The sequence below is a fragment of the Neolamprologus brichardi genome, chromosome 3, assembly GCF_056152115.1.
Source record: "Neolamprologus brichardi isolate AB-2024 chromosome 3, ASM5615211v1, whole genome shotgun sequence".
NCBI lineage: Eukaryota > Metazoa > Chordata > Actinopteri > Cichliformes > Cichlidae > Neolamprologus > Neolamprologus brichardi.
The window spans coordinates 4,045,040-4,061,706 of NC_142106.1; the positions used below are offsets into that span (position 1 = coordinate 4,045,040).

Consider the following 16,667-nt stretch of genomic DNA (forward strand, 5'->3'; position numbering starts at 1 on the left):
AGACTCTTTTTCTCCAATTGATCTTTCTGAGTTAACGTCAATAATTACTTCCTCCAAACCATCAACGTGTCTTTTAGACCCCATTCCTACAAAACTGCTCAAAGAAGTCCTGCCATTAATTAATTCTTCGATCTTAAATATGATCAACCTACCTCTAATAATCGGCTATGTACCACAGGCCTTCAAGCTGGCTGTAGTTAAACCTTTACTCAAAAAGCATCTCTAGACCCAGCAGTCTTATCTAATTATAGGCCAATCTCCAACTTTCCTTTCATATCAAAAATCAGAATCAGAATCGTGTTTATTGGCCAAGTATATGTGCAGACACATACAGGGAATTTGGTTCCAGTAGATGGTGGCTCTCAAGCACAGCAATATAAATCACACACACACACACACACACACACGTGTCTATATACATACATACACATACATACACAAAGCTGTGTAAACCAACTATAAATAACTAATCTAAACTTATATACATAAAATACAGAATGAATGAGGTGGATAAATACCACAGAATGTACATAAGGTGCAGTTGCAGTTGCAGTCTGGAAGTGGGAGCAGTGTGACAGGTCAACTGTTAAGAAGGGAGATGGCGAGGGGAAAGAAACTGTTCCTATGTCGGGTGGTCCTGGTCTGCAGGCTTCTGTACCGTCTGCCAGAGGGCAGCAGATCAAAAAGTCTGTGTCCAGGGTGTGAGGGGTCTGTGATGATTTTCCCTGCCCGTTTCCTGGTTCTTGAGAGGTACAGGTCCTGGATGGAGGGCAGGGGGCGGCGATGATCTTTTCTGCTGCCCGTACAGTCCGCTGCAGTCTGCTCCTGTCCTGTTTAGTGGCTGCACCATACCAGACTGTGATGGAGGAGCACAGGACAGACTCAATGACCGCAGTGTAGAACTGGATCAGCAGCTCCTGTGGAAGACTGTACTTCCCCATTTGTCTCAGGAAGTACATCCTCTGCTGGGTCTTTTTGAGGATGGAGTTGATGTTGGTCTCCCACTTCAGGTCCTGGGAGATGGTGGTACCCAGGAACTTGAAGATCTTCACAGTCGACACAGGGCTGTCTGATATGGTGAGGGGGAGCAGAGTTGAGGGATGTCTCCTGAAGTCCACTGTCATCTCTACAATTTTAAGAGTGTTCAGCTCCAGATTGTGCTGACTGCACCAGAGTACCAGCCGCTCAACTTCCTGCCGGTATGCAGACTCATCACCATCCTGAATGAGGCCAATGACAGTGGTGTCATCTGCAAACTTTAGGAGTTTAACAGCCAAGTTCTTGGAGGTGCAGTCGTTAGTGTAGAGGGAGAACAGTAGTGGTGAGAGGTGAGATGAAGCCTTGTGATGAACTGAAGCTTTCCATCCAACTAGTCGACTCATGGTTTGAAGCACTGGCATGATTCATTTGCTCTACTGCACCATCAAGTGGACGATTCAAGTGAAACAGGCTCTGTGATGATAATGATGTGATGTGTAAACCTCTAAACTGAATTAATAAGTTGTTTTCATGGTTATTTATCCTGAATATTGTCTCAGTACGTCTGATACAAAAGAGAAACTGGAAACTATCAGGACAGAGTTTTGGTATGATTGTGTAACTGTTAGGGCTGTGTGTCGTCACCAGTGTTGGGACTAACGCGTTATTTAGTAACGCGTTACAGTAACTACGTTGTTATTGTGGTAACGAGCACGGTAACTAGTTATTATGCCAAAATCAGGAACGTGTTACTCATTACTGGGATTTAGATAGGCTCGTTATTCATTACTTTGTGTGGTGACTATCACGGAGCTTCCACAGATTCAATAACATTAGCAAGTGGTGGAGGCCAGCAGGTGGATGAGGGAAAGGGAGGCAAGAGGAGAGACCCGAGGCGGCCAACGGTCCGAGTGGGAACTGAACTTCAGGTAAGAAGTTATGACCTGCAGTCTATCTGGGTCAGATATAAACCAAGTTTAGTTGGAGTTTATTTTTGTTATGCTGACTTTTTGTGTGCTAGCTAGCATGACGGGCTTTCTATACAGCTGGGTGGGTGCTATGTTACTGATGTTGAACTTTATTTTGTTCATAAGGTTAATTATTAAACAACAGCAGCACGTTAGTTAGTTAGTTTGTGCCCAGTGTGCATGTTTCATGAGTTTTGTGATAACTCTGTGTGTGGGTTTATTGAAATGGCTTTAAGATGCTTTTTTTCACTTTATTGGCAGCAGTGTTGTGACTGCACGAGCTGTGACTGAAAGGATCAGGCTGAAGGTACGAACGCCATCCGTGAGCTTCCTCTGAAGGGCGTCCGGGTGAGGCGTCCAACTGGGAGGAGACCCCGGGGCGGACCCAGGACACGTTGGAGAGATTCCGTCTCTCGACTCATCGGGGAACGCCTCAGCGTCCCAGAAGAGCTAGAGGACGTGGAAAGAGGTGTGAGCGTATGCGTTGAGTAGATTATTAGCTCTCTGCCAGCAGATTAGAGGCTAAGCAGGCCTGAGCACCACAGCTGGCTGTGAGTACAGGTGTGTAACAGCAGCATGAACACTTAAACATCATCAGATGTTTGAAACCAACCGTTTCTGCCACAACAGAAAAATACATTTATTTTGCTGGATTTGATTTGTTTCTAAATCTGTGTCAGCTCCAGATATCAGTGATCGGTCTCATTGATTACTGATAATCGTCCACATCAGTCCGGCTGATGTTAAGGCTGCTGATATTATGATAAAGAAGCTCAAAGACTTACTGACACACAGAGGCAGCTGTCACAGCTGTTTGAAAACCTGAGTTTGTGGAAGAACGTTGCAGAAACAAAAACACACCTCAGTCTTGGATTCAGATTTTGACTTCAAAGCGACACTTTCATCGGGAAGTTGAAATGAGACGTGTTTAATAAACTGGCACATTTCTTTCTCCTGTTTGTACAAAGCTCTCATTTTAGTGACGTCATCAGAGAAAACACACCTTTCACTTCCCCCGACGGTTTCTGGGCTCTGACTATTTCCTGGATCCTTTTATTGGACTTAAACTGGCCACGTTGTGTAACATGGATCCTTTCAGCTCCTTCTGGAGATGATTCCAGGAAAAGATGGAGCTCATTGAAAAGACTCTGAGCACAAACATTAAAATCCTGTGAGAGCGAAGCCTGAACTGATTCTGCTTTTTCCTTATGAATGTTCACAGATAAGAGGAGAGATTCAGAGAGGAAACAACCAATGTGAAAGTGAGAGACAGACGGAGACAGCAAGGAAGGAAAGTGAAAGGTTTCCAGGATCAGACGAGTTCAGGTGGATTCATAAAGAGAGATCAGCAATAAAAGGAATGAAGTGTTTCCTCAGCTGGAGGCAGAACCAGCAGCTGGACTGTTTCCCCACAGGTGGACTCACAGGTGAGACACCTGTAGCTTTACTGACACCCAGTGGACGCAGCAGGAAACTGCAGCAGCTCAGACAGTAATTCAAGTGTTTATTCAGGGCTCATTAAAAACTCTGAGATTCAAATAAACGAAGGTCTTCAAATGTCTCATATTTCTCCAAAATCATTAAAGGGAAGTTTTTTCAGACTGGAAGGAAAAATGAAGCCAAGAAGAATTTTTTCAGTCAGTTTTTAAAGTTTCACTCGCTCAGCGTCTCTCCTCTTATCACCGCTGATCAGACACATTTATTTATTTAAAGATGCAGTTAGCAGCTGACACGCTGATGATGCTCAGTAAATCTGATCTTTGTATCTGGATTTATTTGACAGGGACAGTGTTCATGTTCATGGACATCTGGATAAAAACAGAAGATGAAAACCTGCCAGATTTGAGCTAAACTGCTCATTTCCATGTGCATAGCTGGACTGGCCATCGGGCATAGCGGGCATTTGTCTTTACCCACTCTGTCTTTTTGTTTGTTAACAGAAGACGGAGAGACAACAAACACTAAGGAAGTTCAGCCATCAGCTCCACCTATGCCAGCCTCCACCCTGCTTCCAACTCCAGCAGTCCGGACGCTGCGGTGAGTAAACTGGGCTCTGCTAATGTTGCTAATTCCCAACCTGTGACTATTAAAATGAATGAGGAAAAAAGGCAGAAAAGAGTGGAGGAGGAAGGGATAAGTGTAGAAGCAGAGAATAAGAGGCTTGCAGAGGTGGAGAGGGTTAAGATGGATGAGATAAGGCAGGAAAGGAAGTACTGACTGAGAAGAAGAGACGGTATTGTTATTGTTGTTTGGATCATTACACCATTGTAAATAAACGTACTGCCTTCATCATAAAGTCCTGCACTTTGGGTCCTCATTCCTCACATCCCCACGGTCTGGCACACAGACTTGTATGATATCAGAACTGATATCCTTAACCCTTTAAAACCGGTCAGGGCGGGCACGCTCCGTTTTGCGTAACTACTTTTAAATCCCGGTAGCTCTGCAACCACGTGAGCTAGTGCAATAATTTTTTTTGCATATGAAACCGGAGGAGTTGTACTTACATCTTATGCCATCAGCTTGTCCTCGGTCACAGTTTCCTTCCACATATAGCTTTGCAAAAACTGCATAAAAAGCACTTGCAGCAACAAAAACATAATATTCCAGAAACACGCTTTGCCGATCCGATCAGCTGTTCGTAACACTTCCTACATCCATCAGCACGAACTTTCGCATGTCCGCCATTACCTGCCCGAAACCGGAAGTGACGTCATTTTTGCGGAAATGTAGTTTCTTTTACCATCAGGGCCTCATGAGCCTATACTGGTGTTTGTTATGTTTGGCTTTATGACTTTCTGTGTGGTTTCTGGGATGCTTAGGACTCATATTGCACTGCTGGAAATAGTTTATTTTGATGCACATGCTGTTTTTTTGCAAATCTGCATTATAATATTTATTTTCGTTTTTCCTGCAGTGTATAAAAATTGGTGTATTTCAAAAATAAAACTATGAAGACGCTTAAAATAAATTTCCTGTGGTGGGAAACGATTTTGTGCAACTTTTTTGTACTTACAGTTTTGAGGGATAAGCCTCTTAAATTTCTCTAACTAGAAATCTATGTTAAAAAAACAAAAACGATTTTAAATTTTTTGTAGTTTATTGCACTTTTTTGCAATTTATGTAATTACTATGCACTTAATGCATGCATATTAATATGTTTTAGGCTGTAATGGTTGTATTGATGTATAGCAACTTGAAATGCTCCCAAAAATGGCTCCACAGCATGTAAACATATAATATAAGCTCTGGCGGACTTGGTTCTATGGTAGGTCTTAAAGGGTTAATATTGTTATCTCAGGTGTGGCTCTGGCTTTCACATAAGTACAACACACTGTTGTGCTGTTCAAGGGATAGCCAATCAGAACAAAGTTGCTGTAAAGGAAGACAAGCCGATTTCAAATCGTTTCAGGCGATGTAAGCTTTAAACACCCCTCATATTTATCAGGAATGTTTGTATTTTAAAAAAAACAAAACAAAACAAATAAAAAAAAAAACACTTTAATGTGATGTTGTCCTAAGTAAGTAGCAGTAGCAGTAGCAGCAAGTAAAGATGACATGTAAACAAAATAGTTTAGCTAATTTTTGCTATTTGCTATGGGGAAAAGTGTCAAGCTCTGACCAGTAATCAAGTCTCTCAGATCTTTTTTTGGTAAATTATAGAGTTGAGATAAGTTTTTATTCAGTTTAATTTGGCACCAAAAACTGACTTGTAGGAAAATAACAATTGGTGATTTTTAACCAGTTATTCTGAAGGATTTTTTTGTTACTAGCACATTGAGGCCCCACATAAGATAAGATAAGATAAGATAGAACTTTATTAATCCCTCGGGTAGGTTCCTCTGGGAAATTTGTTTTCCAAAAAGCACAGCACCGACAGAAGTTACAGAGTCAAGAATATTATATATATATATATATATATACACACACACACACACACACAATAATAAATACAAAGACATATATAGATAAAATATACAAAGGGGATAAATAGAATAAATAGGAATAAAAATAAAAATAAAAATACAAGTGAATTGCACATTTCAAGTATGATTGTTAACAAAAAGTATTGCACAAAGGTATTACACAGTGAAGTGGAGAGACACTACAGCTTAGTTGTTCCCCCCTCCTTTGTCCTCCTGTTTCCCCTCCCTCTCCCCTCCAGAGAGGAGTTAAACAGTTTGATGGCGTGTGGGACAAAGGAGTTTTTAAGTCTGTTGGTTCTTGTCTTTGGGAGAAGCAACCTGTCACTGAACAGACTCTTCTGGTTGTTTAACATGTAAGAAATCAAACCATCTCCATTCACTTCACTTTGGTAAAGGGAATCAAAAACTGTTTTATGCAGACATGAACACAGCAGGACACATTTAACTTAGCTGGGTTAGTTTGCTTTGTTTCTCCAAATCTTAATGTGATTAGTTGTAAATTCTTTACTTTACAATTTAAAGCACCTTGTGGTGACTGCTAAATTGTCACGATATAAATAAACGTGAATAGAATTATCAAAGTCAGAAAGTGCTTTAGCCTGAAACACCAACCACAACGACCCCTAAGGTCCAGCTGTCAACTATGATTTAAGGGCTAATGTGTTGACGAGTTTAGTCTGACCCATAATTTATGTTGGAAGCAGTGGAACAGTAGCAGAGCTGAAGGCAGAACTGATCGATTCTGGAACGATGACTTCATTCCCCTTTGTACTGAGGCTGCCTCTTCTCCTTGAAAGCAGACAAGCCTTCCAAACGGTCTTTGGTTGGTATCACCTGGGAATAACAAGCCTCTTCTATTGCCAGACCTGTAGATAAATCCACCTCTATCCCCTGGTTAATTGCCAACTTTGCCATCCTTATTGCAATTGGGCCCTGGGGGTTAAACTCCCGGGCAAGCTCCAGAGCCCTCAAGTAGGCAGCATCTCCACTGTTATTCTGCTCCACAGAATGACTGACAAGACCCATTTGTTGCGCCTGTGTTCCATCAACCACTCGTGCAGCAAAGATGAGCTCCTTGGCAAGAGAGACGCCAATCACCCTAGGGAGACGTTGTGTACCACCTGCTCCAGGAATAATTGCAAGTTTAGTCTCAACTAGTCCCATTTTGGCAGTATTGGAGGAAATTCTGATGTCACAAGCAAGGGCCATTTCCAAGCCTCCTCCTAAGGCAGCACCATCAATTGCAGCAATTGTTGGTACTGGCAGGTTTCCTAGCTCTGTAATGAGGGCTCTTACTTTGGATACAAATGGTCCCACTTCGCTCTGGTGCATCTTGGCCCTCTCCTTCAGATCTGCACCTGCACAAAATGTACCAGGAACCAAACTACATAAAATTACACTGCGCACATTTTTATTCTTCTTGATGTCCTCCACAGCTTCAAACATCATTTTCACAAGATTTTTGTTTATGGCATTCTTGGCTTTTGGTCGATTTATTCCAACGACGACAATACCGCTGTCTTCTCCGTCCAGGTATCTGACGCGCAGGTCATCCTTTGAGTCGGAGCTGTTGTATTGCGTAACAGCACCATGGCCGTTCAGGCGAGGACAAAGCACGACTCTGTTGTACAGAACATGCCGTCTGGGGCAGAAGGCAGCGGCTAGCCTACACGCACTTTGTCGATGCGCTGAATGCACGGGAAAAGATTGCCAAAATGATCTGCAACCTAACAAGAGTACTGTTTTCTTCCTTAGCAGGATGCGATAGGCATGGTTATTCCCAAAAAACTGCGATTTGTAGACATCACATCTGTATTCTCCACTGTCTCTCTCTGTGGGGTGTTTCAGGGTCAGACTGAGGTCTCCAGTTTTCAGCAGGTCTTCATTCATCTTTGTTCGGCTTCTGTAATCCCGGTGCTGTTCTTCAGGTTTGTCAGAGCCATTCTCATACACGTGGACCATCCTGTATTCAGGTTGATGGCGTCTACACTCCACTTCAGCATCTTCAGACAGGTTTTGTGTGGTTTTGAAGGGCAGCTGGACAGACTCCGCCCCCTCGTCCACCTCCACCTGACAGACTGAAAGGACAACAAACACAACATGAGCTGTTGATTGGTGTTCACAGAGCAGCATCATGTGACTCTTGTTCTGCACTAAATGAAGCGATGGAGTGGCGCCACCTTCAGGCAGAGAAACAGCTCATGGAGAGAAATAATTATTAGAGCAAAAACAAGAGTGGAGCTGCAAATAAGGCCGAGAGGAACGCTGCAGAAAACTGTTCATGTGTGAATTCATAACTTCATAGATTTATAAAATCAGAGCTGCTTCTATTTCTAATATGACAGCTGTACATTAGAGCTGGAACACTTTTCCACCCAAACCCAAATGTTTTGGGTGGAAATCAAATAAAAATCAAAACAGCCACAAACATCAGACATGCTAACACTGTAACATTATTGGATGGAGCCCACTGGGACTGAACCACCATCATGAGTCTGACCTCTGACCTTTGACCTGTATCTACAGCACTGACCTCTGACAGTGAGATTCACTTGTTTCTCCATCAGCATGTTTCCCTCCCTGCTGTAGACGGTGCAGGTGTAGGTGGAGTTGTCTCCATCTGTGGGGTGTTTCAGGGTCAGACTGAGGTCTCCAGGTTCCAGTAAGTTTCTCTTCATCTTTGTTCGGTTCTTGTATTTATTGTCCTGTTCTTCAGGCTGGTCAGAGCCGTTCTCATACACGTGGACCTTCCTGTTGTTTGCATCCTTCCACTCCACTTTACCATCTTTAGGCAGACAAACTGTGGTTTTGCAGATCAGCTGGACAGACTCCACCCCTGAATCCACCTCCACCCAGCGGACTGAGAGGACAACAAAGCACAACATGAGCTGTAGTAACATTTTTTAATAATCATCTGATGGCCTCCTTACAGTAAACCTACCTCTGTACTGTGCCTCACTGCTGCATTTGATACACCAGAAAACGTTGACAGTAAAGTAATTATGCTGCTGCTGCTGCTGTGGTTTCTGTCACATCCATCTCATAGATTCATGAGGATTCTTCCTAACTTACAAACGTTAGTCATGGAGTTCCAAAAGGTTCTGTACTGGGACCAGTTCTATCAAATTATAAATCTTTCTCTTATAATATAAGAAAACACTGGAAACATTTTCACTGATATGCAGATGAAACCCAGCTTTATTAATCTATGACAAAAGATAAGAGTTAAACTACCAGCATGTCTTAAAGTCAACAACCTTGATGACCTCCAGTTTTTTTTTAAATTCATACATAATTGAGGTTCTTCTACTCAACCATTAAAACCTGAGAAACAGGGGGATCAGTGACTGACACAAAAGGAGGAACATTTACTGTCAGCACATGTTTCCATGTCAGCTGCTGTTTACCACCACAGAAGAAGAACAGCTTGTCCACATGCAGACTCTGTGTCAGATCAATGCAGTGAAGCACACACACTGTTTAGTAAAGTCATGTTGTGGAGCTGTTTCACTGATCAATGACTGAGTCTGAAGGAGGTTTTCTGACTTCTGGAACAAACCTGGAAGTTTCTCTTCAGCTCTCTGTATCAGCTGTTTGTAACTCTCAACTCTTTCAGCTTCTGGAACAAGTTTGTGTGAGCCACAGTCAAGGAGCCACCAGAGGACACCTGCTGACCATCGGCATTATGGGTAGTGTAGTAGGAGACACTCACCTGACATGAAATACTGTCGGAAATGAAACAAAAGACCTCCAGAAACCACAACAAGAACCAGGAGAACTAGGAGAGCTGTGGCCCAGGATGGAAACTGTTCTGTGGAGAAACAAAAAGAAGAGCATGACCTTTGACCTCTGACTGAATGTAATGATATATTTTACTGAATATAGTAAGCAAGCCAAGATACTTGTAGTCAACATGTGTTTTCAGCAGTAAAATAATAAAGTTTTATCTGAATGATAAAACCGAGTGATCCGAGTGTTTTTTGCTGACCTTTGACCTGCACCTGTACGTCTCCTAGTCTCATGTAGCCATATCTAAGGTCTCTGATGGAGCAGGTGTAGGTGGCACTGTCAGACAGTTGGAGGTTGGTCAGGTTCAGGCTCAGGTCTCCAGTTTCCAGAGCGTCAGTCTTCATGGATGTTCGGCCGCTGTAACGCTGGTTTTGATCTTTCAGTTCGTCTCCTTGAAGCTGACGCTGGTGGACGGTTGGAGGACTGAGGTCGGAGCGACTCCACACCACTGTGGGGTCAGTCAGAGCGAAAGTGTTATACTGACAGGGCAGGATGAACGAGTCCCCCTCATACAGCTCCACAGCTGAGGCATTCTGGGAAACTGAGGACACACAGACAGAGACTCCATGAGTCACTTTGGGCTAAAGATTCACCAGGTAGATATTTGTGTTTTTCTTTCCTTTACTTTCTGTACAGTCTCTCACTTCTTATTTTTTATTTTTAGATTCTTTACTTTTCTGTGAATCTGCATGCTCCATGCATGTGTAACAGGTGTATTAAAAAGATCATTTGTATTTCACCAAAGATCCATTGTGTGGGGTTATTTTCATTCGTCAGTCTTCTTTATGGACATACATATGTATATGTAACCCAACCAGTGCAGGGGCCTCCCTACACCCCAGACTCTGTGTTGTGTAAGTTTGTGTTGGATGGGGGTGCACAGTAGAGAGACCAGTCGGACACAGGCGTTCAATTTGTGGCTCGGACCGCGCCGTTTATTCAGATGCTGGGGCAAACACCACTCCAACTCTGCTGCTGGCCCTTTGTAAATCACAGTAAACACTGCGTAATTATCAACATAGTAAAAGCCAACAACAAATATATAAAAAACACATTAAGCAAAAATAATCATGTCTTTACAAAATTCCTCGGCCTCAGGAATGTGTATGACACAAAACTAACATAGCTGGACTACCAGCAAATTGTAGCTGAAAAGCTAATGCTTCATCTTGCATTACTTTGCCCGAATGAGTGCTCTGCTAACTAGCGGGAATGTAGCCCGAAATTGCGGCAGATATTACAAAATGAAATATGCACACAAACTGCTCATACTCTCATCAGACAGCACATGAACCTCTCAATAAACACAATATATGCTTAGCAAACCGCCATTTTACACAGTGGAACACTTATTTTTTAACAAAAAACCAATGCAGTACACCACTGACAGTGCTTACCTTTGCAAATCACAGTAAACACTGAACCAAGATGGCGCCCGCGTGAATGAGAAATCTGAACTACGGTGTCCTGTAGAGGACAAATGGTCAAAATTGCTAAAATTTGTAATGTTTATGTAGCTCAACAGCAACACCTTGTGACCAATTCCAGTCACTGCCTTACATATATATTTATTTTCTGTATTTATATTTTGGGAGCTTTTATTTTCTTTGTGTGACCTTTGACGTCCCACAGAGTCACTTCCTGTTCCAGTTACAGAGCAATTAAACACAGTTAACGTAATTGAAGTCATTCAAATATTGTTTGTTCCACTTGTGCATTTTGTCTCACACTGTTACTATATGGTCACGATGCAGTGCATCTTAATTTGTTATATATGTTTATATGTATTTTTCAGTATTTTGTTGTGATGTCACACCTCAGTCGGCTAGAGGCCCTGCTGGGGAGAGGTGTGCATGCAGACGTCCAGTCATATGAAGTTGCTGTACTGAATTTGTTTTTATTTGAACAGTTTTGGGAGGATAAACCTGCCTCAGCTGCCAAAGCGAGAGTCAACTCGTCTCATCATTCGCATAACAAAACACAGAGAACACAGCAATCAAGAGTGTCAGGCCAGACCACCTACACCTGTCACTTTGCTGCTGGAACACTCAACCAGTGAGGGACAGTAAAGGATGTTTCTATTCTTCTCTTTTTTAACTTCTTTTTTTTTAATTGCAAAGGTTTAATAAATATTCAAGTGTTGATTTTCTCTGTTGCTGCGCTTTGGATGCTTTGGAATAACCTTCCTCTCCATATTAGACAGGCTACATCAGTGCCAGTTTTTAAGTCTTTATTAAAATCCTATTTTTATTCCCTGGCTTTTAACTCTGTGGGTAACTGATATTATTATTTATTTATTTTAATTATTTATTTATTTATTTTAAATGTTATTGCTATGTCTGGTTTTATTACAATGTGCATATTAGTATTGTACAGCACTTTGGTCTACCAGGTGTGTTTTTAAAGTGCTATATAAATAAATAAATGATGAGGATGATGATGATGATTTTAGCATTTACGTGTTGAAAAAAGCCAAAAAACAATCATACATATTGAAACTCATTGTTTTGATTTGTTTTTTAAAGCTTCTTGAAGATGGCCTGTTGTGCCATGTCAACAACCTTTATTCAGGTTTGTAACTGAGCTCTATGTGTGGGAAAACCCTGAATCACTGAGTTCATCATGAGTACTCAATTATTTGATATATATTTATTTGTATTTGATATAACTGTATTGTAATATTGTGAAAATTTGTAATGTATGGTGTTCTAATTATTTTATGTTTTCAATTAGAATGCACAGGACTGTAAAGTTATTGTTCTAGGAACTCCGAAGTGGCAGGTGGCCACTTCAGAGCACAGTCCTCGTACAGCCTGTAAATACACTTGGTGAAGAAATTGTAAATAAACTTTCTCTGTTAAATCGCAACTCCGGAGTCCTGCGTGTGGATCCTCAGAGGAAACCGTGACAATAACAGAGTGAATTCACAGAAAGTTATTTAATTATAGCAGGAAAACAACAAAAATTACTGATAAATTTATTGATTCTCTTCTTGTTCTACTGAAATAACTCATTCTGTGCATAGAAACTTATTTCATCATATAGTATATCTGCAGGTGTGGGTGGGGTCACACACAAAAACAGCAGAAGTGGGTGGTAATGGTCAGAAACTCAGCAGGAGTGGGATTTATAAACAGTCCAGCACAGGCTCGAGTTCAGAGCTTTAAAAAGCTGCACAATACAGTAGGACACCATCACGTGTCTGCGGTCAGACTGTTTAAACGGGCCTATCAGAGCCTGTTGCTGGGCAGATTATTCATCCTGGAGCTGCAGCTGTGGAACAGCCACAGCAAAAGATGTTTGGTGTGACGGGCGCACCTGCAGACACACAACTATGCAGTGAGTGACCCCCGTGCAGCAACACTTTGATGCAGTATGAGTTGTGTTAGTTTCAGACACACTGCACACACAAATATAACGACTCACACTTCTTGTTCATATATCTCACTCATTCATTTGGACTTTGGTGAAATCCATTAGTTCTATTTGGAGCACATTTAGTGAGCTTTTGTACAACACAGTTAAATTCTGTCTGTTTTCCTGCTGCTGAAGGCTCCATGTGACTGCTGAGGGCTGCTGGTAGTTCTACACAGGAAGTGCTGATTGGACCAAACCCAGCACAGCCCTATCATTGGGGGCCAATGTTTGTGTTGTTGTTAGATGATTGTTGGTATTTGTGTTGTCCTCATGTCTCACACTGCTCTGATCAGCCAGTATTTAAGTCCTCTTTGTTTCTTGTGGGTCGGCTCACTTTGATTGTGTTGAGCAGTTAGTTTGGAGTGAAGTTGTTTGACTTTAGTTCTGATCAGCTGACCTCTCTGAGGCCCCGTGTCACTTCCTGTTGGATATTTGTGCATTTTTGGTTAAATAAAAGACACTTTTTCCCAAAATGGCCGCTGTGTTCTCACGTCTGTGTCACTACCCGATCCGTACCGGAAACCCGATCGGTTACCCGCATGCGCAAATCTTCACTTCCTCTCTTTGCCAACATTGCGACATTCAATATATTTGAATGATACGGTTAGCGCCCAGTTAGCTCCTAGCATTTCTCAACAGCTCTGCCTCCTTTTCGACTACCGGGACATTTAAACAATGGATAATCCGTATACAAACAAATTCATGCTTTTCTCCTCAACAGAGAGCGTTCCCCGATTGAACAACAGCGCCGTAAAATAAGAAGAATGGCGCCTAATTACAGAGTTAATAATACAGACTTAATAATACTGACTTTGTAATATCTCACGTGTAGATTCACCAGCCAGATGAAGTGTTTACTGACAATTGACAGTGATAGTGGACATCATCATCACTATTCCAACAATCCTCTCCACACAGACAAGCATAAACACACTCGACTATCACTAAATCAAATTTAACACACGTTTGTAATGACGCTAATTCAGTTTACAATAGGGTTCATTCGCTCAGTCAGCAGGTGGCAGTATCCTCGTACACTGGGGAGTAAACTGCCATTAAACGAACAGAAGAAGAAAACCCCTGCACATGCGCAGTAAGGATCCGTAACTATCATTTTATTTTTTTTATTTTTTTTTCGTTTTTGTCTCCATTGTACTAAAATGCTTCATTATTGCAAACATTTTAAGATACTTATTATTCTTAACATCTTAACAGATACTCTGACCTGTAACTATCGTAAAACGCTACGACCGGAAGTAGACACCTTTCGCGCATGCGGGGTACCGATCGGGTTCCCGGTACGGATCGGGTAGTGACAGTCTGAGTGGCTCGCTCCATCACACTCGCTCACACCCCAAAACATGAATGTGATATAAGCGTGCCCTGAAAGCTGAATACAAACATACAGAAGGTCACAGCAGTATGGAGAATATGAAAATGAGCTCAGACAGTCAAAGATTCTTTTCTATGTTTGTTTTTCAGGAGACATTTGGTCCCTGCAGGACCAGCATGTTGTAGCACCTCACAAGTGTAGATACTGTAGGTGCAGTGAATGTTTAAATTGTACTGATTAGAATATACTGGACATCCAATGCTAAGATTCAGCGCACTGTGTTAGAGGTTGGGATTTGGTGAATTCTTTATTCATCATAAATGATGAATCCTTTGATCATAATTTATGTCCAGTTGAGAATGAATCTGTGCACTCACATATTAAATGAACTGAAATCAGTAGTGTGATCTTCCTATAAGGAATGAGAGAACTGACAGCTGTTATTTTAATCAGCCTGTCTCCGTTGTTTTAACTCTAAGTACCACAGAGTAATGTGGTAACATCTGGACTGACGAGTTTACTGTCAGCATTTTAATCGCTAGTTTAAAGGCTGTAGGCTGCAGCCGTTGCTCTAACACTATAAATGTAACGGGCCTCAGTGCTGGTTCTAACAGTCTGAGCTGCTTCCAGCTTTGCTTGTGAAGAGCAAAGCAGCTTACAAAACATGTAGCTAGCTCGTACAGCCGTGACGTAAAACTTTCATAAACTAAGATGACCTTAAAATAACGGGCGCTACGTGCGGTGATGCTAGCTTTAGCCATGCTACCTTCAACAGGTGGTCAGACTGCATAAACAGGCACTCAGTCAGAGGTTGGCTCTCCGTTTTGCTGCAGGGTCCCTTCATTCTTCACATTTCCGTGTCAAGCCGAGTGTAAATCCTGAAGCTGAACGGCTTTTGTACAAGCACACACGCTTCTTAGCAGGGCGAAGAGAAGAAATGAGAAGAAAAATTCAGGCAGACAGCCTGTGTCTGACCAACTCAGTGACTTTCTACAGTCATTGTATTCTGCTCTCCTTTTGTGTGTACGCTACACAATTCAGCAGTAGCCTAACTCCACTTGAAATAACGTGCGAAGTCAGGATGTAGCGTCCAACTCCTTTTAATTAGTAAGTATTTCCTCATGGAGTAAAACTGAAATACAAATAACATAGCTAAAATTAACTTAGCATCATTAGCACAACAAAATTAGATTCCAATACACATCCATTAGCGTTAGCACACAACTGCTAAAGTATTAATCTACAGCAAATATTTCCACAAAAAATACATAAAATACAATCCTACAATTCAATACAAATGAAAACTTACAGACGGTGGTGTCGATGGCACAAACAAAAGGCAGATGTCGCTGGATCAAATATCCCAACATATGATCCGCTAGGAACTAAACAAACATGGCTGACTTCCTGTAACTTCCCGAAACCGGTTTTCAAAATAAAACGAATTTCAAAATAAAATTAGCTCACTGCAAAGAGCGCCTGTATTGCAATAAAATTAAGAGCGGAACACATTGGTCCAACCAATCAGAGAGCTCCTTACATCCCACGGTGTGGCTAATTTGCTTTGCAGCAGGATTTTTAAAATGAAGTAGCTAATCCAAATGTTAATCCCTGACCAAACAGGAAAGGGAAATGGATTTTGAAATGAGGAGTGGAATCACCGTTTTAAAAAGCATTTTAAAAATCAGTTTATTAAAGTGGAATTCAAAAATGAATTTACAAATGCAGAATTTATTCTACAATTCTTTATTGAAGCACAGAATACTTTATTTCAATGCGCATGACTCTTGTGGTCCTCCATAAAGGAGTCCATCTTGTAGCAGATATGTATATTAAAATCACCAGAAATATGAACACGATCATAATTTTAAAAAAGAGAAGCTGGTAAATCTGCAAATCCGGAAATAAAAGACTTATTGTATTTGGGTGGCTGATAAATAACAGCACAGAGAGTCACAGGGGGGCCAGTCAGTTCAAATAATTGAGCCTCGAAGCTAGAGAAAGTAGGAGTAGGCAGTCGCTAAAGTTTATGTTTATTTTTGAAAACTGTGGCTTGGCCTCCAATCTTCCCTGGAAGTCTCGGTGAGCTGGAAAAAAAAAAAACAGTTAGGGGGAAGGAGTTCAGAGAAGGAAGCTCACCGGGGTGAATCCATGTTTTGGTCAGGAGCAAAACATCCAGCTGCAGGGTGAGGAAAAGATCATTTAGGATGAAGGTTTTATTCGCCAGCGATCTTGAGTTAAACAATGCCATCCGGC

At 41.7% G+C, this 16,667-nt stretch overlaps 1 protein-coding gene across 4 annotated transcripts in view; it reads right to left on the reverse strand.

Annotated features, from left to right (window-relative positions):
- Nucleotides 1-16,667, reverse strand: part of LOC102789482 (methylglutaconyl-CoA hydratase, mitochondrial-like) — a 674,272-nt gene that overhangs the window by 402,646 nt on the left and 254,959 nt on the right. The window contains exons 2-6 of one of the 4 annotated variants that reach the window (XM_087838452.1): nucleotides 9,861-10,202; nucleotides 9,585-9,683; nucleotides 8,406-8,732; nucleotides 7,920-7,950; nucleotides 6,330-7,493 (exon numbers count right to left, since the gene is read on the reverse strand). In XM_087838452.1, the coding sequence (XP_087694578.1) occupies nucleotides 6,629-7,493; nucleotides 7,920-7,950; nucleotides 8,406-8,732; nucleotides 9,585-9,683; nucleotides 9,861-10,202 (1,664 nt within the window). In that variant the 3' untranslated portion in view covers nucleotides 6,330-6,628. Of the gene's footprint in view, nucleotides 1-6,329; nucleotides 7,951-8,405; nucleotides 8,733-9,584; nucleotides 9,684-9,860; nucleotides 10,203-11,677; nucleotides 11,698-16,667 lie in introns of those variants that run through there. The other 3 variants (XM_087838448.1, XM_087838440.1, XM_087838447.1) reach the window with 3 other exon arrangements.